Source organism: Sarcophilus harrisii, chromosome 2 (assembly GCF_902635505.1).
Source record: "Sarcophilus harrisii chromosome 2, mSarHar1.11, whole genome shotgun sequence".
NCBI classification, from domain to species: domain Eukaryota; kingdom Metazoa; phylum Chordata; class Mammalia; order Dasyuromorphia; family Dasyuridae; genus Sarcophilus; species Sarcophilus harrisii.
Genome location: NC_045427.1, coordinates 381,993,109 through 382,020,509, shown reverse-complemented (window position 1 = coordinate 382,020,509; position 27,401 = coordinate 381,993,109). Strand labels below are relative to the sequence as shown.

The window sequence follows — 27,401 nt, the reverse complement described above, 5'->3', positions numbered from 1 at the left end:
CTTTGATCCAGCAGTGTCTCTACTAGGCTTATACCCCAAAGAGATACTAAAAAAGGGAAAGGGACCTGTATATGCCAAAATGTTTGTGGCAGTCCTGTTTGTAGTGGCCAAAAGCTGGAAAATGAATGGATGCCCATCAATTGGAGAATGGTTGAATAAATTGTGGTATATGAATGTTATGGAATATTATTGTTCTGTAAGAAATGACCAGCAGGACGAATACAGAGAGGATTGGTGAGACTTCCATGAACTGATGCTGAGCGAAACGAGCAGAACCAGGAAATCATTATATACCTCAACAGTGATACTGTATGAGGATGTATTCTGATGGAAGTGGATTTCTTCAACAAAGACAAGATCTAAATTAGTTTCAATTGATCAAGGATGGACAGAAGCAGCTACACCCAAAGAAAGAACACTAGGAAATGAATGTAAACTGCTTGCATTTTTGTTCCTCTTCCCAGGTTATTTATACCTTCTAAATCCAATTCTCCCTGAGCAACAAGAAAACTGTTCAGTTCTGCACACATATATTGTATCCAAGATCTACTGTAATCTATTTAACATGTATAGGACTGCTTGCCATCTTTGGGGAGAGGGGAAAAATCGGAACAGAAATGAGTGCAAGGGATAATGTTGTAAAAAATTACCCTAGCATAAGTTCTGTCAATACAAAGTTATTTAATAAAAAAAAAAAAAAAAAAGATTTGATTTCGAGAAAAACATCCTGATAAGCAGTGTCATCTAAAAGTGGAATGAACTATCTTAAAAGGTGGAAATCTTCAGGGAGAGACTGGATCACTATCTTTCTGGCATGGTCACTGGGGAGTCCTTTCATTTATTCACTGAATTAAATAAGTAGTGAGAGTAAATCTGTTAAAAGTTTATGGACTCCAACTTAACAGCCATGATCCATCTAGGAAAAGCAACTGGGAAGTCATCCTACACATACTCTAAAATCATCAACTCAATATCCTGTTGCTATCCAAAAGACTGATAAAATGTTGGGACAGAATTGGAAAGGACTCTGGAGAAATAATATGGTCTTCAAAAATATTTAGTGATATATCATAGCCACTCACATTACCTTTGAAAAAAGCAAAGATTAAAAAGTAGAACTAGGAATTTACTCTCCCCAAAGTTCTTTGACAAAACCATGAGCAGCTTACATTGCATTTTAAGGATTTCAAAGCACTGGTAGGTAAAGGAACTTACAGGATCCAAACCTTCTTTCTCTAATTTGGCCTTCTCCAAGTAGTAGCTCTTCTCAGCCACACTAAGAAGCCTCCAGCTTTCACTGATCTTCTTATTGATCTCAGACTGGGGAAGGTGAGGAAGTTCCTGCTGTACTTTCAGGTAAATGTCATAATAGTACAAGAGGTAAGCAGATCTGAAATAAAGACAAATCCTTAAGTTTTCATTTATTCAGCCAACCATTGTGTAGAAAACACCTAATACTTGTAATAAGTGACATAATATAGTACTTTAAGGTGTACAAAGTGCTTAAATTCATCATCCCATTTGTCTCCCACAAAAACACTAACTATGCATTATGCTACACCTCTTCCTCCTACTATATTTGTGATTCTTTAAGAAATACAAACAAGCTTAAGATATGGTCTCTGCTTTCAAGATATTAAGTTTCATGAATTCTTGAATCATAGATTTCCAAAGAGAACAAAGCTAATTCCCTCATTTGATAGAGGAAAAAGAAGTCTAGGAAGAAGGGATTTGACAAACATTACAAAGAATCTTCACACCAAGGTCAGATCTCAGTCAGATCTAAAACCCACCAGTGACGCAGGCAGGACTAAATACCTGGGCTCTCAACTCTCAGGTCCAGTCTTCCTTTTACTATACAGGGACAGACAGACATACAGATATCAAACATACATAATAGATGGTGGTAGATGTGGTAGAGGCAATAAGATAGAAATGGCTCTTGCCATTTCTCTTGAAAACTGGTTCAAGTTTTCTATAGACCATAGTTTAAATATAGTAATGTAGGTTAGTTAGCTTTCAAACCCCAGAAAGAAATTCTTACATGAACAGGTGGAGATGCTTACACGTAGACAGTGTTCAGGGATAGATTACTCAGATGTCAAATATCCAATTTATAGATCATTCACATTTTTGTTCCTCTATCATTCTGTATTCTGCCTACAGAACAATACCTCCCAAATTAAAAGAAAAGGATATAAAAATCCTTCATGACAGCTCTGCAAAAGGTTTAACATAAGGAGAAAAACTACGCATGCTTTGTGGATTTCATTAACATCAATAACTTATGTTACTATTTTTAAAAAACTAAACTTGTGCTAATATTGCACTTTATATTTTCCAAAGTAATTTCATATAAATCAGACATAAAGAGAAGAGGCCTCTCAACCTTTTTCTAATTGTTTGTTTGTTTTTGCTGGAAGAAAATATTGTTGACTGGGTAGCTGCTGGTCACATTCTGCTTTCTAAGGGAAATTCTCTTGAACCACAGGGGAGATTGATGTAATGACAACAACTAATAAAATCTGACTGGTCTCTTGTTCAATACTAATGAAGCATAATTTAATGGAAAGGCCCTAGACTCCTCAGACATGGAGTAAAAATTTGAGCCCTAGTTCTGCTATTTATAAGCTGTGTCATCTTGGAGAAATCACCTAGCTTTTCTGAATGGCATTTTCCTCACTGATGAACAGGGATGAATAGGGATAAGAGGGAGCTAGTAAGATGATATCTCTAAAATACTTTTAAACAGAAAACTGTTATATAAGTAATAAATCATTATAGCACCCTAATACCATGAATAATTCAAAATAGGGAAGACAAGACTGGGCATTAGCATTACAGAACATGCCTGTGAGATTTGTCAGGAAGGAGTAAAAGACAATTAATAATAATATTGGTAATAGCAGTTAACACTTCTAAAGCTCTTTATTGTTAAAAGAGTTCTACTTACTATCTCCTCTGACACTCAAGTCAACTTCATCAATCAAATAGCTTCACTATTACTCTTCCTACTTCAGAACTTTTGGAAACTGAAATTCACAATGTTTAAGTGATTTGTTTAAGTTTTAACATAGCTAGAAGACATTAATTAGAGTTGCAATTCAAGTAAAGATTTCTTGATTCCAAATTCTCAAGGATTTTTGTGAGGAAAGTGCTTTATAATCTATCAAGTTATGGAAATGGGAATTGTTCTGGTTAGCCTAAGTGATCTCTGAAGTAATCTAATTCTATCATCTGAAAATCTTAGTGATTTGTGAGAGTCTTGTACTATAGAAACCCCAAACCAAGTGGGTAGTTTAGGACAAGGAACATAACAGCACCTCAGAAACAGAACTGTCATCAGGAAACTTAAAAGCTTAATCAGAGAAGAAGTACCTTACCTAGGTTTCTTGGCCTTTTCTCCATGTATTTTATATTTCTTCTTTTTCTTGGGTGGTCCAGGAGAGGAGTAAGAATAAGTATCATCAATTTCCTCCATGACGACAGTTACCTCAGTACCATCATATGGAGCATCCATCCCTAAAAAGTCAGAAAGTAAAATAAAAAACAAGATAAACAATGTATATAAAGGAGAAAAATGACAAAGTGCAGTCTGATGGAACAATGTCACCTGATTTAACCTATAAAACTTTTAAGACTGCACGATAGCAAAGCAGATAACTTATTTTTTTATGGTTCAATCATTTCAGTTATATCCATCTTCATGCCTTCATTTGGGGTTTTCTTGACAAGATACTGGAATGTCTGCCAATTTCTTCTCTTGATCACTTTATAGATGAAGAAACTGAGGCAAATAAGTTTAAATGACCTGCCTAGAGTTATATAGCTAATAAGTGTCGAAGGCTAAATTTAAACTCGGGAAGATGAGTTTTCCTGACTCTTAAGCTGCCACTTTATCCACACTGTGCCATCTAGTTATTCCTTGTCTCTTGTAGCATCTAGTACAAATGTTTGTTGAACTAGTCAAGATTCTAAGACATGATGATTTAAAACAAAACAAAACAAAACAAAACAAAACAAAAAAAACAGAAACCCTTGAAGGAATTACCAAATCTTCAATTTTGCAATAAACAGTTTTGTATCAGGTTATACGCTAGACTTCTCTACATCATGGCCCAGAAACACTTCATCTTAGAAGATTACTTCAGTCCTAGGTTTCACAATCGAAAGTACTATCTACTTCAGACACCTCCCAGAAACAACATTTAAGGAAAGCAATGGGTCAGTCACCTTTTAGTATTCCAAAAGGCTGCATTCTGGACTACACTAGCATGCATCTTGTTCCCTTTCCCTGTGCTATATTTTTCCCAGTGGAATGTAAGCTCCTAGAGGACAAGGGACAGATCTGGTTTGGGGTATTTATGGAGACTTTTTTTAGGGGGGAGTAGCTTGTATTTGTATTCTCAATGCTTAATACAGAATTTGGCACACAGCTAACACCTAATAAATACTGAATGATTGATTGAACTACTAAAGTATTATTATTCCATCTAAAAGTCTGTCAGAAGCAGATTTTAAAAACTCTCCTTTTTTAGTGGAAGACTAGGAGACAAGCACCTATACAACTTTGGATAAAATAGATACTTGTTCCTGAATGAATAATTTCTATCTGAAATGTTAAATATCACACTCTTAGAACATTGCCCCCCAGGCATACTTTCTCTCTACCTTCATCCTAAGACTTACATTAAAGAGATGACTCAATCACATCAAATTCAACAACATTGATTAAGTACCAACAATTAAAGAACTGTGCTACACAACAGAGGTGAAAAAAAAACTACCACCACAATTATTCATACAACTGCCAATGTGAAAGTTTTAAAGCATAGGTGTGATCACTAATGCAGTACATCTCCTGTATTCAAAACTAAACATAATCTGTCACTGACCAGTCTTTCTGAATATTTCACATTACTACTCCTTAAACATTCTACAATCTTGTCAAATTGATTTACTTATTTGTGGTTTCCTGCATAAACCATTCTTTTTCATTGGCTTTGCACAAGCAATACTCCTAATGCTGAAATGTTCTCTTTACTTCTCATCTTGAAATTTCTTATTTCTTTCAAAGTACAGATCAAGAGCTGCTTCTTACATGATCTCTCCTGATCCCACCTATTTATGAATATTTTCCCTGCCTCTCCTGAAATTACTTTGTATTTACTTTGTGTGTATTTTGTATTTATTTTTCTGTGTACATGTTTCCCAAATAAGTTCTTAGGAAAGCAACTGTTTCCTCTTTTATCTTTGTATCCCTCGGGTCATGATTGTAAGTGTTTAAATGGTTGATGAACTGACCTGTTAAGAAGGAGATCCAAGAATCTGAAGAATCATCATGAACAAGAGAACTCAACGTGTCCATATATAACCCATTATCTTCTCCTCAAATCTGACCCTTCCTCTAACTTGTATAACTAATATTCAGTGTCAATCATTTTGTGACTCTCCTGCTCTCCACATCCAGTCAGTGGTCAAGTCCTGATGTCCCACTTCCGTAAACCATTACATTTGTGATCTTCTCTTCTTGAGGGAAAACCTGCCCTCGTTCTTCCTTGTACTTGACATTTCATATCCAGCCCCCCACCCCACCCCATACTTTAGTACAGGGTTTCTCCATTTCAGGAATGCTCTCACACCACATCTCTCCCTCTTGGAACCACAAGAGCCTTCCAAGAATTCAAAGGCTACCTCCTTCAAAAGACATCTCCTGCATTACCTAAGTTATTACAAACTCACCCCCATCACTTTGTATATATCAATAAATAAGCAATTATTAAGTGACTATATTAAGTAAGCCCTACATTAAGCTCTGAGGATACACACACAAAGAATAAAACAATCATATTAACTTCTACAAATATTTTATATACCCATGGAAGACAGGGATGGTCTCACTTTTGACCTTTTATCTTTAGCATTGAATATTGATTAATGTCAGTCATGGTTGTGACTCAGTCTACTTGTCATCTCCTACAGGTCAGGTATTTACTACCCTGCTTAAAAATATTCACTGGCTTCCAATTAATTGCCTTTAGAATAAAGTACAAACTTGTCAGCTTTGTCACTTAAACTTCCTGAATGCTTTCATTATCTATCCTTTTGCATATGCTACATATTGGCCAAGCCGGAATACAAGCTATATTCCTAGAGTTCTGCATTCTATCTCAGGCACTGGGCCTTTGCTTAGTCTGCCCCTGATGTCTGGAATGCACTCCTTCTTCAGCTTCTTAGAATCCTTAGATTTCTTAGCTCAGGCATCACCTTCTATGGGCAGTCTTTCCCAATTTGCATCATTATTACTATTCTCTCCCTTCTCAAATTACTTTATACACATCTGTAAAAAATAAAGTTTGTTTCTTCTCAATAGAATACAAATTCCTTGAAGACAGAGGCTCTTTGTTCACCTTGCACATGACAAATACTTGCTAAAATGAAGACAATTACACTTGTCTGGCTTGGTCCCCCAGGACGGCAATAGAAATAATGTCAGAAATTGCAGAAAGGGCTTAATATAAGAAAAACCTTAATAGTAAAGCAGTTCAGTGCACAGTCAAGAGACAGAATTCTAGGTGTCACTAGTTTATAATTATTGCCTCCAATTCATCACCTCCCAATACTTCTCATCTAGTTTCTGACCCACTTTTCAATTGCAACTGTTCTTTCCAAGGTTATCAATGATCTCTTAATTGCTAGGTAATAGTTCACAAATTTAAAGCTGGAAAGGGCCTTAGAGTCTATCTTAGCCAAATGCTTCTTCTCATAAAAGAAAAAACAGAAATACAACAGATAATTTAAGTGACTTGCTAGGGACTGCACAGGTAATAAGTGATTTGAAATAGAATTCAAACTCAAAATTCCCTAACTTCAAAATCAAAAGCCTTTTAATTCTCATTTTTCTTGACTTTCCTGAAACAATTGACATAATTGAACATCTTCCTAGTCTCATCCTAAACAATCTTCTCCCTTGGCTTACAGGATACTACTTTCACTCAGTTTTCCTCTTACTGTTCAACCATTCTTTCTCAGTCTCTATATCTAATCATCATTTTCCTCTCATGAAATGTAGGCATTTCCTAAGACTTTATCCTTTGTCCTCTGTTATTCTCTATGGCCCTTTTTTTAATCTCCATTATATCTCCATCATTCATTTCTGTTCAGCAGAATCCAAAAGCATCAACATGTACATCACTGCTTAATTCCTGGATAATTTCACATGGACATCCCATATGTACTGAAAATGCAACATTTCCAAAACTCATTATAATACACTCTCTGGAAAGAAAGAGAAAAGAAAAGAAAAGAAAAGAAAAGAAAAGAAAAGAAAAGAAAAGAAAAGAAAAGAAAAGAAAAGAAAAGAAAAGAAAAGAAAAGAAAAGAAAAGAAAAGAAAAGAAGAAAGAAAGAAAGAAAAAGGGAGAGAAATCTCTTTTACAACTATGTGTGCTATTGCTGTTGACTACAATATCATACCTCTAGTCACTCACTTTCACAACTCTGCCATCATTCTTGATTGTTCCTTCTGCCTTAACCTTTATATACAAAATCAGTTGCCAAGACCTGGTTCACATCTTGCCTCAACTACTGCAATTACCTCTTACTCCTTATCCAGTACTTCCAGTCTTTCACCTGGACAATCTAGCATCCACACAGTTGCCAGATCCATTCAATCCTCTACTCGTCTTTGGTGGATCCCTATTTCATCTATGATAAATGCAAAATCCTCAATTTAGCATTCAGAGGCCTTCACATTACGGCCCCACATATTTTCCTATTCTTATTTTCATGTTATACTTAACGAATTCCAGTCAATTCGGTCTGTCAGGTTAGCTATTCCCTGTACAGAAGCTCCATCTTCCTTCTGCATGCCTTCCAATAAATGGTCTTCAGGTCTGCAATGCACTCTCTCATCTCTGCCTCATAAAACCCGCAGCTTCCTTCAAAGTACAGGCTGGTGGCTTCCACCTTCTCCTCAAACTCTCTCCCGGTCCATTCACGGAATACTTTCTTACTCTTGAAGCTACTTTCTGTTTACTTATAATTTTCTCCCAGAACCTAAGCTCCTCTGGGCAGGGATTCCTTCATGGTTATCTTTCGTTTTCTCAGTGACTAGCACAGGGCACAGAGATTACAGGCTCACTCTCCTTATTTTCAAAGCCTCACAGGGATAAATGATTCTTCTGCCAAGGTCACAGGGGCAGCAGATGCGATACGTGAGCCAAGGCCCTCTTAATTAATTAGACCACCTCAAAAAGGTCTAAGCTCCCAAACTCAGAATCCCGACTTCCCTCCCGACCCTGAGTGGGTTCTCACGACTCTGGCTTCCGGAGTGTCTGTCAGTGGGGACGCGGTGCCCGGACTCCGGGCCCGTGGGGCTCACTTACTTGGCAGCGCCCGGAGGTGGCGCTAGGCAGGCGGGAGGCGTGGGTCACATCCCCAGAGGCGCCGGGCCCCGGGGCGGGCAGAGTCCCCGGCGAGCTGCCCAGACACGGGCATAAGCGCTTCCCGCGGTCGGCGCGCGGGGCAGCGTCCGGTCGCAGCAGCAGCAGGAGCAGGAGCAACGGCGGCGGGGAAGAGGAGACGCCGGGTCGCCCCCGCATCCCGGGGGCTCCGGGACTTCTCCCCCCGGCCCCGCGCCGCCGCCGCCGGAGTCGCGACACCCCTGCTCTCCCTCTCCGAGGGAGTGTCGCGACACAAGGGGGAGAAAGGCAGAAGAGGGGAGAGGGGTCTCCAACTAATCCAGGGCCGCCCTTCGGACAGGACCGCCGCCGGGGGGGATCGGGTGAAAGGGAGGTGAGAAAGCCGGGCGGCCGTCGGAGCCGGGGCAAACACAGCAGCTATCCAAATCACCAAGGAAATCGATCCCGGCGGCCACCGCGCCGCGCCGGAAGCAGCCGCCGGCGCGCTAAGAGGGCCACTCCGCACGTGACGCTGAGGGAGCGGCGCAGTCGCAGAGAGATCCCTTTCCAGCCAGTCACAGGAAAAATGCCTCGGGTTGGGAAGGTGGGAGGGGCCGGCTCCGGCGCAGAGCGAAAGCATAGGCCCTTCCCCCGGCTCCTCTGACAGCATCTGTTCGCCAGAAAGGAGGGAGGACGCTAAACGAGATGGACCACTTCCGGGACACAGGACCAGGCGGGCCGGAGGAAGCTGCGGGGGCCTGTGGTGGGGAGGGCGGTTGTGCCGGGGCCACTTCTCCCCTGCGGTTCTGGCGGTTTCCCCGGCACTCTCGCGGCTCTGAGGTAACCGGGCCGGGGCGGAGCTGGGGAGGTGAACGTGCGGGGAAGCACAGAACCGGCCTCTCCGCCAGAAGCGGCTTAGCTGCCACCGAGTCGGGGATTGGGGAGATCCGGGACACCTAGAGCTCGGCCAGGCAGGAAGAGTAGGCCCGGCCCCTGTACCTCGGGGGACTGACCCTTCCCCCTCTCCTCCCTGATCCTGAGGCGGTAACTTAATCGCAGTAGGTTAGAGCTGGTTACAGAGGTTCCGAGACTGGGAGTGATTTGCACAACGAGCCAGCTGCAGACCTGGGACTGGAACTCAGATTTCCTGCTCTTTGCACCGTAAGGGGCTGCCTGTGCATATACGACCGATGTCACTGGGTTTATAGCGCCTGCCTTATACTTCTTGTTCTCCTATTCTTTATTTTTTCCGTAACTAAAATTAGTTTAATACTTAAAAAGTTTAAAAACACAAGTGTAGGAAAAGAAGAATATGAAATACAATTCCCTTTACAAGTGTTTCTGATGTCTGTCCTGCCTCGAAGGCCAGTCTTTACAATCCCCTATTTCACTTTGAACTCCATAGCGATAGTCTTATGAAGTATGTGGTACAATGGTTCTTTCTCATATCTTATGCCTCCAGGATCCATTATTTCACCTTCCAGCAACATAAATCACAGTCCCTTTACTATTTTAGTAGAGATCTTCAAAATCCTCGCCCTCACTGCACCCATCCCCAATACACATTGGCTGGAGGCCAATTCCTAGTCTAGTTCTTGGACAATAAAGTTAAATTTGGATTACCCATCTTCAGATCCATGTTCAAAAATTGGTCCAATTTAGGAGGATCTCCTTGATTCTATCAGACCACTAAAACTGGCAGTGGAGGATTTTAAAGGTTTAAATCCATTTTACAGATGAGGAAACGTAAGCCTTCTAGAGCTGAAGTAACTTGCTCAAAATCACAGTCCTGATAATCACAGAGCCAAAAGGACAACCTTTCCTGGTCTCTTGCTTCCACTGCTATTGATCTAAAAGCTCCAGTACTTTTATTTATTTGTTAAACATTGACACTATCTGGACTTGTTTTTCATAGATCAAGCCAATATCTTTCTTGGAAAAACTGAAATAAAAATATTCACAGCCTGGGTAATGAAAACTCATCATTGTATTTTTAGAAATGAATTTATTATATGTTCTTACCCCTTGCACCCATATATTCATACACACACAATACACCTTACCTTCCTTGGCATTACTTACTATCATTAAAAAAATCTGACTCAGTTATTTAGATGGAAACCATATATTTTTGGGTTCATGACAGCCCCCTCCTTTTTTCTTCTCAGTTTCCTATACTTGTGGCATAGTGCAAACGCGAGGAGGAACGGACACAGCATTGGTTAGTTGTGGCCTTAACCTCATCCCGCGGACATGGCTAACAAGGGGAATAAAAAGCGTCGACAGTTTTCTTTGGAGGAAAAAATGAAAGTAGTAGAAGCAGTGGATTCTGGCAAACGAAAAGGAGATGTGGCAAAGGAATTTGGTATCACTCCTTCTACATTATCCACATTCTTAAAAGATCGTGCTAAATTTGAAGAAAAGGTAAAGGAAGCATCTGTGGGACCACAACGAAAAAGAATGCGTAATGCACTCTATGATGACATTGACAAGGCTGTGTTTGCTTGGTTTCAGGAAGTTCATGCAAAAAACATTCTTGTAAGTGGATCAGTGATTCGAAAAAAAGCATTGAATTTGGCAAATATGTTAGGCTATGACAATTTTCAAGCAAGTGTTGGATGGCTTAATAGATTTCGGGATCGTCATGGGATTGCTTTAAAAGCAATCTGCAGAGAGGATAATGATAAATTAATGAATGGTATAGGAATAGATAAAGTTAATGAATGGCATGCTGGTGAAATTATAAAGCTGATTGCTGACTACAGTCCAGATGATATTTTTAATGCTGATGAAACAGGCATGTTTTTCCAGTTGTTGCCACAACATACACTTACTGCTAAAGGTGATTGCTGCAGAGGAGGTAAGAAGGCCAGACAACGGTTGACTGCACTTTTTTGTTGCAATGCGTCAGGAACTGAAAAAATGAGACCATTGATTGTTGGCAAATCACCTACCCCCCGATGCTTTAAGAATGTCCATTCACTTCCTTGTGATTACCGTGCCAACCAGCGGGCATGGATGACTCGAGATCTGTTTAATGAGTGGCTAATGAAAGTTGATGCAAAGATGAAACAAGCAGAACGCAGAATTCTCATGTTAATTGACAATTGTTCTGCACACAACATGCTTCCACGTCTAGAAAGAATTCAAGTTGGCTACCTCCCATCAAACTGTACAGCCGTTTTACAGCCACTGAATCTTGGTGTAATTCACACCATGAAAGTTTTATATCGGAGTCGACTCTTGAAGCAGATTTTTCTCAACCTCAATAGTAATGAGGAAAAAGAAAAGATCAGCATTAAACAAGCTATTGACATGATAGCTGGGGCATGGTGGTCTGTTAAACAAACCACAGTTGTAAAGTGCTGGCAAAAGGCAGGCATTATTCCAATGGAATTTACTGATACTGATCCAGAAGATGATGATGAACCAGATACAGAAATTGAAAAACTATGGAATTCAGTTGCTATTGCCACATGTGTTCCAAATGAAGTCACTTTTCAGGACTTTGTAACTGCTGACAATGATTTATTAATATCTCGTGAGTTAATGGATGTGGAAATTGTTGAAAGCATGATGGCTGGTGCAAGCCCTGAAGAACTTGAAAGTGAAAGTGAGGATGATGAGGGTGTCTCTTTGCTGGAGCAGCCAAAACTAACTATTGCAGAAGCTATCTCAAGTGTAGAAAAACTCAGGCAATTTCTTTCTACATGTACAGATGTTCCTGATGCAGTCTTTGGACAGCTAAATGGTATAGATGAATATTTAATGACAAGTGTAACACATACTCTTGTAGAATCCAATATTACAGATTTTCTCCAAACAAAATAAAATGGGAAAATTACTTCAACTTTATGTTGGAGGGTATAGTTCTAACATGACTAAAGAATGTTCCTTTCAGATTTTGAACTTATTTCAAGCAATATCATTGCATTGACATTCCAGTACCGTGAAATGGTTTGGACACTTGAAGCTTGCTGTAACAGGATTTGTTCTGTGATATATTTGATTGATAACTGTATTATCTTTTAATTCAGTATAGAAAGATTAACCACATTATAGATTATCCTTGAGACTTGCAACTACCTTCTAGAATTTCTGCCTCAGTTTACAATCCACTTTGTTCCACGGATAGCATCTAATATTGACCAGCTTTGTTACATTCCTCCTCATACTGTGCTGTAGTTAGGACCAATTATTTTTACATAGTATTGCAAGTCTTCCTCTATTCTGATGAATTGTCCCTTGACACAGCTCTCCTCTACTTCCTACTTTGCTTATCCTCTATAAAACAAACTCTTCCCATCCTATACCCAGAAGAGAATTATATGATGGAAGTACTTCCTATAGGAATTGCTTAAGCAGGTAACATGTTTTCTAGACTTTTAGAGATGTGCAACTTAGTTTTATCACTAATAGAGAGATGAGGTAGGATGTATTTAGAACATATTTTCATAATTAATATAGAAGTTAGTTAAAGTTTATGGAACAATTCTATATTAAGGAATTGTCAGAGCTCAGAGACAGTAGAAAAACAGATCCATAGAAATAGTAGAGTGAGGTTTTCTAATGTTCATCTACTATACTTTTGACCAGGATGGAGATTAAAAAGATACAGGAGTGAGAGTATGCATATGAATAGAATAAACATGTTTGGTTCTACCCTGATTTGAGATCCTATGCCATATCTGTAGGTAATTCAGAATCAGTTCCACATGATAATATTAACAATCTGCATTGCCCACTCATCGGGGAGAGACTAAAGTAATGAAATGCCATTCTTTTTCTGTTATTGCCCTTTGTGGTAATCTGCTAAGTTAGATTTGTTTTAATTCAAGGTTTAAAAAAAAAAAAAACAGATATTAGAAACATTCAACTAAAGATTTTCTTCCTATCAAAAAAAAAATAATAATAACCCAACCCAAAACAAACACCTTATTTTTTATTTCATTTATTTATTTATTTATTTTGTATTCCTAACCTAATAGTAATCAGAAGTCAGAATAATGTAGCTTTTATTTTTAGGTACAAATCAATCAGAAGGTACTTTTGAGGTGGTGGTAAATTTTGCTATTTTTTCAGATGAATTTTTGGATACTTCAAGACTGCTAAATGTTTGGTTATTTTCCAAAGCTGGAACTTGTAAAGTCATTGGGGATGGGGAGTGGAGGGTGGAATAACTGTCTCCTTTTGGTCAGGTGAGCCATAGAGATTGGAGAATATTTTTGCCATGATGTATTAGGAGAACCTCCCTCACCAAAAAAATAGATACTGCTTTAACTAAGAAATACAAAATTTACGTATTCTACATATTTTTATTCAACACAAATATAACTATATTAATAAAGCGAATGCATATTTTTGAATTTTCAACCAGTTTAGGCCAAGAAAGCAAAATGATCTGCATCTTCCTTCTACCTGTCAAGATGTCACCAACTCTTGTCATTTCTTCTTCTGAAAGGTCTCTAGGTTTCACCACTTACTTTCTATTTTCATGCACACACAAGCTGAATAAAGACCTACAGTACCTTATACTTGCAATAGCCTATATGGTCTTCCTGACACCTTCCTCTTTCATTCCCATTCTAATCCGTCCTGTACACTGCTGCCATATTTTTCCAAAATACTGCAGGTAGCATGTCCCTTTCTCTGCTTGAAAAGCTACAATGATACCTCTTTGCCTACAAAATAAAATGCAAATGCCTCAAATTCCATAATTTAGCCGACTCTTATCCCAACATGCTCCAATTCTAGATAGACCAGACTATATTTTCTCCTTAATACCACTCTTAAAGCTGCCTATCTTTAATTATTATTGAAGACATCATCTTTGTCTTAGTCGTGGTTTATCCATTCTGAAAGTTTTAGCTCAGTCCCTTTATCCTCAATCTCCCAATTACTTGAAGTCTACTTTGATTTGTCTCTTTTGGATTTACAATATACTTGTCATTGCCATACAATTTTTCTCTTAACTGTTCTGTTTTCTAGTTCTGTCTTCAACTAAATCTTGTAGTCCATCAAGGATGGAGACCTTGTATTATAATTTTTTTTTTTTTTTTTGGTATAGTCAGTAATGCCTACCACAGTACTGGGCATATAGTAGGCACTTAATAAATTGATTGATAGATACATAAATTGTGTCCAAACCACATCCTTTTTTAATAGTTAAAATTTGGTCCTTGTACCATGTAATAATAATGGCAAGAAATTTCTTTGAGATTTAGTGAAATATTAAGAAAACATTCTTACATATAAGCCACTACATTCTCAGGAGTTATAACTACTTTCATAATGGTCGTTACAGGATATAACATATCAAGGTAAAATAATCAAGTTGATTTAGTCCCCGATTCATTACTTTTTCTCTTATAGTTAGGGAGCAGTTCTGGGGGATGAATAGAATTCCATAAGGGGTCAAAATCTTTGCAAAGGGGAAACAGATGTTTATTCATTCTATGAGAAGATTAAAAAACTTAATTTAAAATCAATAGATTGTTCCTGGAAGGAAGAGGAATCACAGTTCACAGGCCTAAGAACAGTAAATGGGGTTAAATAAAGCTTACAATTCAAATTGTGCTTGAAGTTATTAACTTGAAGATAACTAAGACAATCCGCTTTTAACTGTGTACATCTAGGTCCTCTCTCATGAATTTCAATGTCAAAACAAATCCATAGGACAAATATGTGACATTAGATAAATCATCAGGACTATATTACAGATGTCCAAGAATTTAGAAGGATAAAATTGGGAAAGTGTTGATGAGAGTGTATAATGTGTCTTTATAAGCATGTTTTATGCCAAGAAATTTGTGAGCTGCTTAAGTGAGGGGACCTGGTAGCTTATAGGCTAATGAGTTATTTCCCCATCAAGCAAGCTTGTGAGACCTAAAGAATACTAGGATGACTGAAAATAGAGTATATTAAGGGCATTTTTGCAGATAGGAATTTATAGTTTCAGTCTCTTTGTAATTGGCCATTGCCAAAATAGAAGTATAGGAAATTAAGGAAAGGGAGTGGTAGGTAGGTTAGTGTAAATGCTTTTTATATTCTTGAAGGCAGTTCATAATTTGACCTACCCATATTTCCTAATGCAAAGTAGTGAGTACGTGGGTTGAGAAAACAGTTTTGCCAAATGATTTCCATATTGAACCATTGCCAACTGTGCCTCTTAGATTTTGTTGATCCCCTTCTTTGACCTGTCTCTGGCCTGTTAGCTCCACAATTGATATCCCAGGTTCTGATTTTGGCTTTTTTCTGAATACAATTCTTGAATAAAGATATTCCTGATAAGAGTCCTGCTCCCTAGGCCTCAAACCTCAATCTTCAGTGGCATCTTGAACCTTCTTGTGGTATTCTAAAACTATTGGGGGATAGGAAGTCCTTAGGAAATGGAGGGAAACAGTATAGAAATCATGATTGTCTAATTAATCCAGGGTATTTGAAGAGAAAAAATAAGTGTGTAGATGATGGAGAAATAGCAAAACAAAGTTCAGTAGTTTTTGGTAGTAAATGGACATAATACATTTAGATTTTCAAAATGTCTCCAATATAGTTCTGGCTTGTGTTAAATCTAACTTGTGTTAAATCAGAAAAGACCCCTAAATGGAATGTTCTCATTCCTAATAACTGTTTTAAATCTTTGCCTCTTAATCCTCCAACTAGCAATTATCCTGTTCTCCCACCCCAACTTTATCAAAGAGATGAGAGTACAACTGTCAAAATCTTCAGTTGTGCATGTCCACATCTTGAACTTTCTCAGCCCCTCTCCTCCATTTTCTCCTTTTCTTCTTTTTCAGAAAAAATATTGATTCAATTTCTGTGAAGGCCAACCTCTTTAACCAATCTATCCATCATTACTTGATTCTTACTCTCCTTGTTGAGCTCAATTTGCCGGTGCCTCACCAAGTGTCAATCCTAATTCTCTTCTCTTTCATGCTTAACTTGTAGAAAGTTGCTTATACTGATTGACTACCTCCACTCTACTATAATCTGGTTTTCTTTTTAGCTCTACTGAATCTGTTCTCCCCAAAGTCTCTTTTAAATTATTAAATGCCAAAAAAGTCTTTTTTCAATCCAATTCTTGTAATTTGTCTGTAGCATTTGACACTATTAATCCCTCCCATAATCTTATAATCAGAATCTCAGAAGGGAGGGCAGAGGCAATATAGTCTTAACCTGTAGCCGAATATTTATTATTCTTTCTAATAGCATTCCTGATAGGTGATGAAATCTCATTATTCTCCCAAAGCAGTCCATTACTTTTTGGCACAGCTCTTTGTTCTTCCCTTAGCTTTCTTCCACAGCTTCTGCCATTTGGGCCTAGTTCTATATTTTAGGGTCAAACAAAACAAATCTAATCCCTCTTTCATATGACCTTTTACATACTTGAAGACAGCTATCAATCCCGCCCTGTTCCATCCTCCCCGGTTTTCTTTTCCTTAATAGGTTAAAAGCATCAGTTCCTCCATGACCCCTTAAGTAAAAAGTGGAATGGGAAATGTTGGTGAGTACTGCCACACCCATATGCTGGCCATTCTGTGTCACCCCTTTCTATCATTTGAAATTTTTCTAGGTCCTTGATGCTGTCAAGTATTTATATTTCTTATAGCGCTTCATCTAAACTAATTCATTATCCTTATCACTAGCTAGCTACCTTGTACTCTACTTTTGTTCCTCCAACTTATCCCTTAAAAACAGACTATCTTTTTTTTTCTTCTTTATATACCCAGCATCTAGCACATAGGTCTCCTCCATATACCTTTTATATGATCATTTAATATTGATTAAACTGAATATGGTCATTGAGCTTACTAATGGGGAGTTGGACTTAATAATGGGCTGTTAAGTTAAAGAAATTTTCCCTATGTTTTTAAAGAATTAAGTGAAAAGTGTAAAAATTAACCCAAGGTTTTTATGTCATCTCTGGCATTTGCAAAAAATACACTGACTCTTCAGAAATGCAGGAGCAGCATCACATATTACATTTACATTTTACACCTGTTGAATATCTTTCACCACTTTGTAACAAACTGGAAGAAGAGAAGTTCCAACTAGGCCATGGATGTTTCATATGCTCCAAGGGCCTTATGGAAGGGCTTTATCTATGAATGCAAAAGAATAAGAGGAACATATAGTATTTTGTAGGTTCCTATAATTTTTGCCCTCTGTTTAAAAATCCAATACCACCAATAAAGAAAAGTTTAAAATTCTATTGGCAGTCAAAAGAGGTTATAAGTAGAGACCTCAAATCTAATGTACATGAATACCAGCTGTTACAGAATGCAAAATTTAACATCCATCATCTTCCAATGTTATCCATTCCTTTCAGTCTCTCCAACCCTGAAGACATGAGGTTTTCCTGTTTCAAAGCATTTTGCTTTGTTTAGAATGCCACATAAAGTTGCTTGAGTAGTAAAATGGTAAAATGCACTATCTTACATTGTCATTATGAATTTATGGTTTCTGGGAGCAGCATATAGTGAAAAGCAGAAAGATTAAAACTTGAACAGTTGTTGCTCTGATATACATCTTTGACGTACTACAAGGTTCTGGAGAAAAAAACAGCAGACAGGTCTCTTATCTACATCTCTTGATGGTAGATTGACTTCTAAGAAGTGAAATAATAGATTTTAGAATTCAACTTTAATTCATACTGAAAAAAAAAATTGCTTGGTTCCAAGTGTATTTTTTATGAATTTCCAAATAAGAACATGAACATTTCAATGTGCAAAGAAGAAAAAGTATGTGAAACTTTGTACTTTTATTATCTAGCTTTTAAAAATGTATTTTATACTTAATACAGTAGTAACAAAGCTGCATTGCTTGTCTGTGTCATTTTCTGGACCACCTCTCTTTTCAAGTGTATTTCACAATTTTAGGGAAAATAAATATTTCCACAAGGGAATGTTTTGCTGAATTTAGGTTTTTGGATTTTTTTTAGTAGATTTTTTTTATTATAGCTTTTTATTGACAAAACATATTCATGGGTAATTTTTCAACAACGACCCTTGAAAAAACTTATGTTCCAACTTTTCCCCTCCTTTCCTCAACTACCTCCTCTAGATGGCAGGCAATTTATGTATACATATTTATACAGTTATCTTGTTGCACAAGAAAAATTGGATTTAGAAAGGTAAAAAAACCTGGGAAGAAAACAAAAATGCAAGCAAACAACAACAGAAAAAGTGCAAATGCTTTGTTGTGGTCCACACTCATTTCCCAGTGTTCTTTCACTGGGTGTAGCTGGTTCAGTTCATCGCTGATTAATTGGAACTGATTTGGATCCTCTCATAGCCAAAGATAGCCACTTCCATCAGAACTGACTAAATTTAGTTTTAACATTTTTTGGTCATATATTTATATGAAAACTACTTTAAATTAGAGATAAAATTTGTTATTTCTGTGGCTTTACAAACAAAAGCCAAGAAACCAGACTACATTATATCCTCTTTTTACTATGGAAGTCTTCCTATCTAAAACTTTGTAGTTAACAAAACAAATTCTATTGGCTATACAGAAGTGAGAAAGGTTTAATTCAGGAAGTATCTTGTTATAAAGCACTTTTTTATCTTTCATCTTCACAGTCACCTTTCTGAAAGCTGATTGTGTGAGGTTGTTGTAGTTCCTTTCACCCCTGCACTACTCCTCCTGCCCAGACTCTGGGCATAGTGTTACTGTTAAGCACTCATTTAAGCTTATCATAAGGAAAAAATATATATTTTTTTACTTTGAAGAAGATAAGACTTAAAAGTTTTAGGAAAAGTGCTTGAAGGACTTACTCACCTTGTGTTTGGCCCCTGAGGCCACAATTAGCCTCACTGCTTAGAAAGTTAGGCAGATTTAACTTATTAACCATTACAGCTGACCATGAGTTTCAAATATTGAAAGTTTCCAGAGGCTGGATAATGATGGGAATGTGATAGAGGAAATTCCCACACAATTAGGGGTTAGATTTACTATACTCTGAGATCCCTTCCAACCCTAACATTTTTTCATATCATATGATCCTTGTGAAGGAAGATTCTAATTCTCTTCTGTGGGTATTCTGCTGCTGTTTATTATGAAACTGAACAACTGTTCCATGTAAAGATTCCCTTCTCCATTTTGTTAACTCAGCCAATTCTCTTTGCTGGGAATGCCTTCCCTATAGCTCTTCACTTTCCTAAAAAGATAGTGTCTTTTTGAGGTTCACTTCAGTTCTCTTCTAGAAAATCTCAGTTTATTTCTCCTTTGTAGCATGCAGTCTACATTTGACATTTAATGTGCTATTTTCTTTGATTATGCATTATTCATATGTCCTATTTCCCCAACTAGTATACAGATTCCTTAAGGATAAGTGAAGATAAGGAAGGAATCAGCACAGATTCCTGCATACTGCTCATTAAGTGGCTTAATATAATGATAAAACAGAGGAAATCAGCTTTAGGCTGATTAAAGAATAAATTGTATGATAATAGTTGTGTGGACAGTAAGCACCTTACAGTTAGAGTAAAAAGATCCCATTAACTTGTTAACTTTTTTATTGGCATTACTTACCAAAAATCCAATTGGAAGTTCTTTCAGTCTTTATTGTGCTTAAAAATTAGGGGATCAAGCAATTTAAAACTTGGAGAGAGCTGAAACTATTGAGTCGATGCACTGAGGTCAGGATTGCCAAGCACTTGAGGCTAACTACTGATTAGACAATACTCTATGGGCATATGCTTGGAAAATGGTCCTTTCCACTATCCTGTGCTGGCTCAATGTTGGTGTATACAGAGGATTGTAGGAGGGACTAGGGGGTAGAGTAAGACAAGCCAGAGTCTCTCTTTGTGGTAGACAAGGAAGAAGGTGGTCGTGGAGATTCTGCTTCCATCCTGTTCAATCCTGAATCTAAAGACCAAGAATAAAGACTAAAGACTTTTGGTTATCCTGACTCCAGCTGATTCTGGGGTATCCTGAGTGCTAGTGTGGTCATCACAAAAACTCATGTAGAACTATCTGCTTTCCTCCTTTGATAAAACATGTTTATTTTTCAGATGAAAACTGGTATGTGTGTTGGGATAGGAAGAGATTATAGCCACAATAGCAAGGGAAAAAAGGTTTAAAGGGAGACAATCTCCTTTTTAAAGAGAAGAACCCCAAAAAAGAAGCAAAGAAGAGTACAAAACAAATTGAAGAAACATTTCAATAAAAAGAAAAAAAAAAGATTATGGAATGAATTAACAATCTGTTATTTAGAGAATATACATTTAATCCAGAGGTCCACAGATTTAAATTGAGAGTTTGATTCAAAATTTAGCATTTTAAACATATATGAACCTAATAATTTTGGAAAAACCTCAATTTTGCAATGTTTATTGCTTTCTAAAGGTATGCTTGGCCATCTGAATATGACAAATCAGCAAAAAAGAAGAAATTACAGGGATGAGGTGACCAATAAACAAACTAAATTTAATAGTATATGAAAAGATCTCAGAAAAAAAATAGTACTTTATATGTTTTTCTATGAATATATATGTGAATTTACACATATAGATATCTATATATTAATATACAAACACATGTACAAATTTGTCATTTCAGAGCTTGAAGGGATCTTTGGGGTTACCTCATCACTTTACAGATGAAGAAATCAAAAGATAATATAAAAAAGCAGAGATTTTATAGGGCATAATTAACAATCATAATACAATAAAGTTAGAAAATAATGACATGCATTATTAGGGGTAGGCCCACAAACTAAAAAATGATTTAATAATTTGTTGCAGAAAAAGAAAACTGTAAAAACAATAATAGACATAAAACTACTGTACAAACCAAAATTTAAGGGATTCAGCCAAAGTAGTATTTGGGAGCAAATTTACTATAAATGTATCAATAAGAAATTTAAAAGCCATGTCTTAACTTGAAAAACTAAAAAAATAATAAACAAAAGTCTTCAACAAAAAAAGATAAAAGATGATAGCTGGTAATGAAACTGAAAAGAAAGTAATTAAAAATAAAAGGCTGGTTTTGAAATGATCAACAGATCTGAAGTAGGAAAACTAATTTTTAAAAAAATCACCAAGTCACTAATAACAATGAAAGTGAAAAAATTCTGAGTTTCCTACACTAATTTCAGAGAAGAAATCAAAGAGGCCATTAAAGAGTTGCCCTACTAATACCCCAAAGCATCAGGATCACAAATTCATAAGGGAATCTACCAAACAGAAATATGAATATCACTTTCCTTCTCTAAGGCAAACATATTTTTCCACTTAAAGCAATGAACAGGCTGGGGAGGGAAACCCAGTAATGAGATTTTTATCATAAATATACATACAGAAAATAAAATATTTACAGAAAGAACATCCCATACATGAAAGAAAGTTCACCCTAATAGAATTTTAATTATTAATGTTAATTATTAAGCAGAACAAATATCAAGCTGAAAAAAAGTTTACATCATGATTAGATGAAAAGAAGGCTTTTGGCAAAATGAAACATTCATATACGTGAAAAACAAACAAACCCAACTCACTAAAAATATTATAGTACCAAACTTTCCTTAATATATACATTTAAAATCATAAGCTAATATTATATACAACAATGAAACATTAAAAGTATTCCCACTAGACACAATAAGTCAAGGGCTATCTAATTTTATCTTTATGTGACAAAGTTTTAGAAATATCCATACTAATAAGGCATGAAAAAAATGCATTGTCAGTAAAGAAATGAAAATATCTCTTATTTGTAAGTGACATGGTAAAATCTCTAGAAAACTAAAAATCTTCAAGAAAAACACCTGAAAAAATACTTTAGCAAAAGTAATTTGCATTTCTATATATCACCAACAACAAAAAAAAAGACAAACTATAGTGCAATACCATTTATTATGACAAAAATATACCAACTATTTGGTCACTAATCTAAAACATATAAAAAAGACACATAAGGACTTCAAGTTAATTTTGACAGAAAGCATAGAACTGACCAGCAAATATAGTTTAAAAATGAAACCCAAATCAAATTATATGTTCAATACAATTCAACAAAATACCAAAAATTAATATTTGATAGTTGACCAATAGAATTTATTTCATGAAACTCAATAATGTTATAACGAAATAATATCAAGAACTATGCAACATATTTAACATTGAATTACTTGCTGTCTAGGGGAGAGGAGTGGAGGAAAGGGAGGAAGAAAAATTTGGAACAGATGATTTTGCATGGGTAAATGTTGAAAATTATATATTTTGAAAATGAGAACTATGCAAAATAAAATGGTGAAGGGCTAGCATATTTTAAAAGATATATATATATATATATATATATATATATATATACACATATATATATTATATGAGGCAGCTTAGTATAGTAAATAGAGAGCCAATCCTAGGAAGATCTGAGCTCAAGTTCCACCTCTAATTCATTTGGGGGGCATGATCCTTCATTAAGTCACTTGGTCTTCAGTGGCCCAAGCAACTCTCCCTAAAACTGTTCATTTTTCAGTTATGTCTGTGATCCCATTTGGTTTTTTCTTAGCAAATACTGGAGTGGTTTGCCATTTCCTTCTCCAGCTCATTTTACACAGGAGAAAATTGAGGCAAACAGTGACTTGTCCACAATCACACAGTTTTCTAGGCTAGATTTGAACTTGGGGACGTGAGTATTCCTGATTCCAGGCCTGGAATAATATCCTCTCTAACACCTAGCTGCCCCAATGAAATTATTGGTTTAGTTTAAAACAAAAAGCTCTCCAGTAATTCCAAAAACTGGCACTGGGAAAAAAAAAGTACACATACACATACTGGGAAAAAAAGTATACACACATACACACACACACCACACACACCACACACAAACAGATCAGTGGAATGGAAGAGAATCCAGAAATGCAATCTAATGTACAAGAGTTAGTGTGTGAGAAATCTATTAAAAAAAAAAAAAGTGGGGAATGAAATTCAATAAAAACTGTAGGGAAAATTGGATGAATGGAAGAAGAAGAGTTTTAGATCCATGCCTCACATCTTACATCCAATTAAAAGTTTATGGTAGGATAATCAGTGTTGAGCACTGAAAGGAAGTTTTTAAATGTAGAGATAGAAGAGCATGTTTATCATATCTGTGGACACAAATCTAGAAAGCATTAAATTTTTGCATAAAATAATTAGGATCCCAATAGATTAAGAAACTAGAATGATGGACAAAGAAGATGAAGTTTATCAGGGATAAAGTCCTGGAGAATGTATGTGTGTATATGAATGAGAACTAAAAGCTGTTCAAGTGGAAAGTAAACATTTTTGCAGACTTTGAAACTTTAGTAGTCATTGCTTTCTAAAATAATGATGATATTAAACTTCATTTAGTATTATCCCCATTGATAGTAATGATTTTCTTTCCTTTGAAATAGGAAAAATTAGTCGAGTTAAACATTGATTAAATACTTACTGTTTGCCCAGTGCTAATCTAAGTAAGCCCAAGGGATATAAAAGAAGGTAAAATCATTCTAATAAAAGAAGTAACATGCAAACTGTGTGCATATGAGATATTTAGAGTAAATGGAAGATAACTTCAGAAATCAATAGCATTGAGTAGGGACATGGGAAAATTTAAAATGCAGGATTTTAGCTGGGACTGGAGGAAAACCAGAAGATGAGAAATGAGGAAGAAAAGCATTCCAGACATGGAGGATAACCATTGATAATTCTGAATTGGAAGCTGAAATGTCTTGTACAAGGAACAGCAAACAATCTTGGTGTTTTTGAACAGTAAAATACAGAGAATAAAGTGCAAGACTAGAATGGTAGAAAGGAGCTTTAATAGTGAAGGGCTTTTTAAAAGCTGAAAAAATATTTTATATCTGATCTTGAAAATAGGAAGCCATTAGAACTTATAGGATAGGAAGGTGATGTGGTCCCAGATCTGTGTTTGAAATAAGATTTGAAACTAGATCTCCTAGTTTTGCTAATTTGCTCATTGTTTTTCTTGCTGTTTTGGCAGAAATTTCTTCAATCTAAAACGCTCATTCCGTTCCTGTACTTCACACACTGGAAGTACCTTTCATCTCGGGGTCTTTCCCTCCAATTACTGTTTCTCCTAGAACCTCCATTTTAAGGAGAATGCCATCTTTAATTCTCTCCAGGCTCTTCTTCAGGCTGTGGATTTTCTTTACTATGCTGGGCACCTTCATCTCTTGTCCCACCTCCGTATATTATTTTTATGTGTTGTCAGTTCCTTGAGAGGGAGGGGCTGCTTTTCTGCTTGATAGAGTTTGTAATTTCAGGACTTGGTTCCATGCTGAAAACTATTGACTGATTAACTAGACATGCTGCTATACATGCATAAACATAGGTGAAATTTTGCTGTACTGGATTTGCTGCAGTAAGAAATCAGCCCAAGTTCTTTATAATCATTATCTGCTCTTAGTTTCACTTCCATTGAGATAGCATGTGATGGGTGGAAGTCACTATTTAAATCTGAATTTGAGGGATCCAAGGGCTAAGGGCTTATTTTCTTTGTATTTAGAAGCTTAGAGAAACACTGTAAACATTAGCAACAACTAGCCATGCAAATTAAAATTCTGTCACAACATGTAGTGGGTCTACTTTATTCTAAACAATGACATTTAAACACATTTAAACAACTTCTGTCAAATTTTTAATGATAAATGGGGCCATGCCCCAGGTCACTAAGATAAAGTTATATATGAATTGCCAGTCTACATTGAGAGGGAATTTCCTATATTAATGAAATCATAAGTCTAGACTAATTCTGATAAATTTTCCTATATTTGTAAAGGAGAAATTAACTTATTTCATTCTTTTTTCACTTTGTTGGGTATGTAAATTCAGATGCATGGAAACTGAGTGAGGCAAAAGGAACCTTGAGGTAAAATGTGGTGGTGTTGGTTTATTTTTCAAACACCATTATCCTATTGACTCCTTGTAATTCACATAGCTCTTTAAGAAATGTAAGATCAATCTTGGTTTTTTGGTTTGTTTTATCATTCCTGATACAGAATAAGCACTCAATAATGCATTTAAATTCATTCATTAGATATAAATTCATTTTATAAATCGCAGGATACACAGTATCCAATTATATTTATAGTGCCAAAAGTGTAAGCAACTAAGTGTAATATTACAGTCTTAACAGCCCCTAAAATTAAGTTTTTAAATCTAAGATCCCATATACTTATTTCAAGAACTGAATTAAAATACATTTTGGTTGCCATTTTTTCCTGATTAAAAATTACTTCTTAGCGTGTGTTCTTCCTAAACTACCTAACTTCAGAATCCTACTGCATTCACATGCATCAGAGAAATAATTTAGTTAAGAAATATTTTTCTGGGGCAGCTAGTTGGTATAGTGGATAGAGTACCAGCCCTGAAGTCAGGAAGACTTGAGTTCAAATCTGGCCTCAGAAACTAGCTGTGTGACCCTGGGCAACTCACTTAACCCCAGTTGCCTCAGCCAAAAAAAAAAAAAAGATATTTTTCTTCTTTTGCCATTTACATTTTTTATTTTCCCTTTAGTAACAAAACAAGTGTTGATATGTTTTGTGTACTCATAGTGCACTGAATATAACCTAAGAAAAATAGTAAGAAAAAAACTATGAGAAGAAAAACATGAAGTTTTAAACATTTCCATAATATTAATATTCTCCTGAAAACTTATTCTTCAGTATATTAAATAAAAACATTTAAAAGAATAACTGTTCAGTGTACATCATGACATGGATCAATGGATCTGAAACACTGACATCCAATTTTTTTCTAATTAAAATTTAATCTGTAATATTGAGAAATGCTCTAGTCAGTCACCATGGAACAAAATTATCCTCTCCCTCCTTCCCCCCAGCAAAGACATATAAAATTTTTTTCATATCAAGGTAATTTGTGACATTTTCTAATAACTTTACCAAAATTCCACTGAAAAAACTATTGTCTTTTTTTTATAAATGTGCTTTTAAAGTACATCTCATTCTTTCTAAGGAAGTACTTGGCTTTTGCACATACAAAAAAGTGCAGTCTATCAAAATCTTCTCCCTCTAAGTTCATCTGTTTAAGAAATAACTGTATTGGAAGATTTTACTTTCCCAGAAGGAATTGGCTATTCCTGAGATATGGGATCTTTTATTTACCCAATAAATGGGTCAAACACAATGCTATACATTTTTAAAAAATTATCACTAGATACATGTTCTTGCCTTTCAAGAGAGAGGCAAGAACATGTATCTAGTGATAATTTTTAAATAGGGAAGACCATCAATTTATATGCTTTATTATTTTTACTTAGAAAACTTAACATTGTGTTGTTTAAAATGGTGACATAATCATGTTTAAGAGATCTTACCAATAAAGAACCATTGTGGTCATCATTAATTTATTAGTCACTCATAGGGCAAATGAAAGTTCCCACAAGATGCTATATTAGTTCATGCCTAAATAAGTTCATTATTGGCATCATTGGAAGGGGGGGGGTAGGAAGAGAGTGAATATTCCCCCCCCCCAAAAAAAAAATATATATAGCAACACTGTTTGCTATATTATAGTTACCACTTCAGAATATGACTTTTATCAAAAAAAGATCATCTGTATGGCTCTTTTGCTGAAATACTATGAGAATTAATTCCAAAGAAGACTTATTAAATATTCCCTTTTGCAAACCAACCTTAAAGTCATATTGAAGGATGATTTTTCAGAATATTAACATTATAGAAATGTTTAAAACTTGTGGGTTATGTTTTTCTCCTCATAGCTTGAATTAGCATCATACCTAGAAGAGATAGGGAGGGAGGGACAGGAAAACAAGCATTACCTCATATGTTATAGGCAATTAAATATTTGACTCAGTTAAGATTGTACCCTTTGGTCAAAAAAATTTTTTTTAAAGGTGTGTTACCAGATAACTAGAGAAATATCATAGATTTTAGGACCAGAAGGGATCTAAGAGGTTGTGTAGGCCAATACCATCATTTCACAGAGATGAACATTCAGGCCCCAAAAAATCTAGTGACTTGGCT

At 36.2% G+C, this 27,401-nt stretch overlaps 2 protein-coding genes across 2 annotated transcripts in view; one reads left to right on the top strand and one right to left on the bottom strand.

The window, feature by feature from the left end:
• HMGXB3 (HMG-box containing 3) overlaps nucleotides 1-8,526 on the bottom strand; it is a 53,638-nt gene extending 45,112 nt beyond the window's left edge. Inside the window, exons 1-3 of the mRNA XM_031953506.1 lie at nucleotides 8,387-8,526; nucleotides 3,384-3,522; nucleotides 1,216-1,390 (exon numbers count right to left, since the gene is read on the bottom strand). Coding sequence (XP_031809366.1) covers nucleotides 1,216-1,390; nucleotides 3,384-3,520 — 312 coding nt within the window. The 5' untranslated portion in view covers nucleotides 3,521-3,522; nucleotides 8,387-8,526. The remainder of the gene's footprint in view (nucleotides 1-1,215; nucleotides 1,391-3,383; nucleotides 3,523-8,386) is intronic.
• A 405-nt stretch (nucleotides 8,527-8,931) lies between these two features.
• TIGD6 (tigger transposable element derived 6) lies at nucleotides 8,932-18,217 on the top strand. Its single transcript, XM_003756706.4, has 2 exons — nucleotides 8,932-9,241; nucleotides 10,570-18,217. The coding sequence occupies exon 2, from the start codon at nucleotides 10,655-10,657 to the stop codon at nucleotides 12,230-12,232; it is 1,578 nt and encodes a 525-aa protein (XP_003756754.1). The 5' UTR covers nucleotides 8,932-9,241; nucleotides 10,570-10,654; the 3' UTR covers nucleotides 12,233-18,217.
• The last annotated feature ends 9,184 nt before the right edge of the window (nucleotides 18,218-27,401 follow it).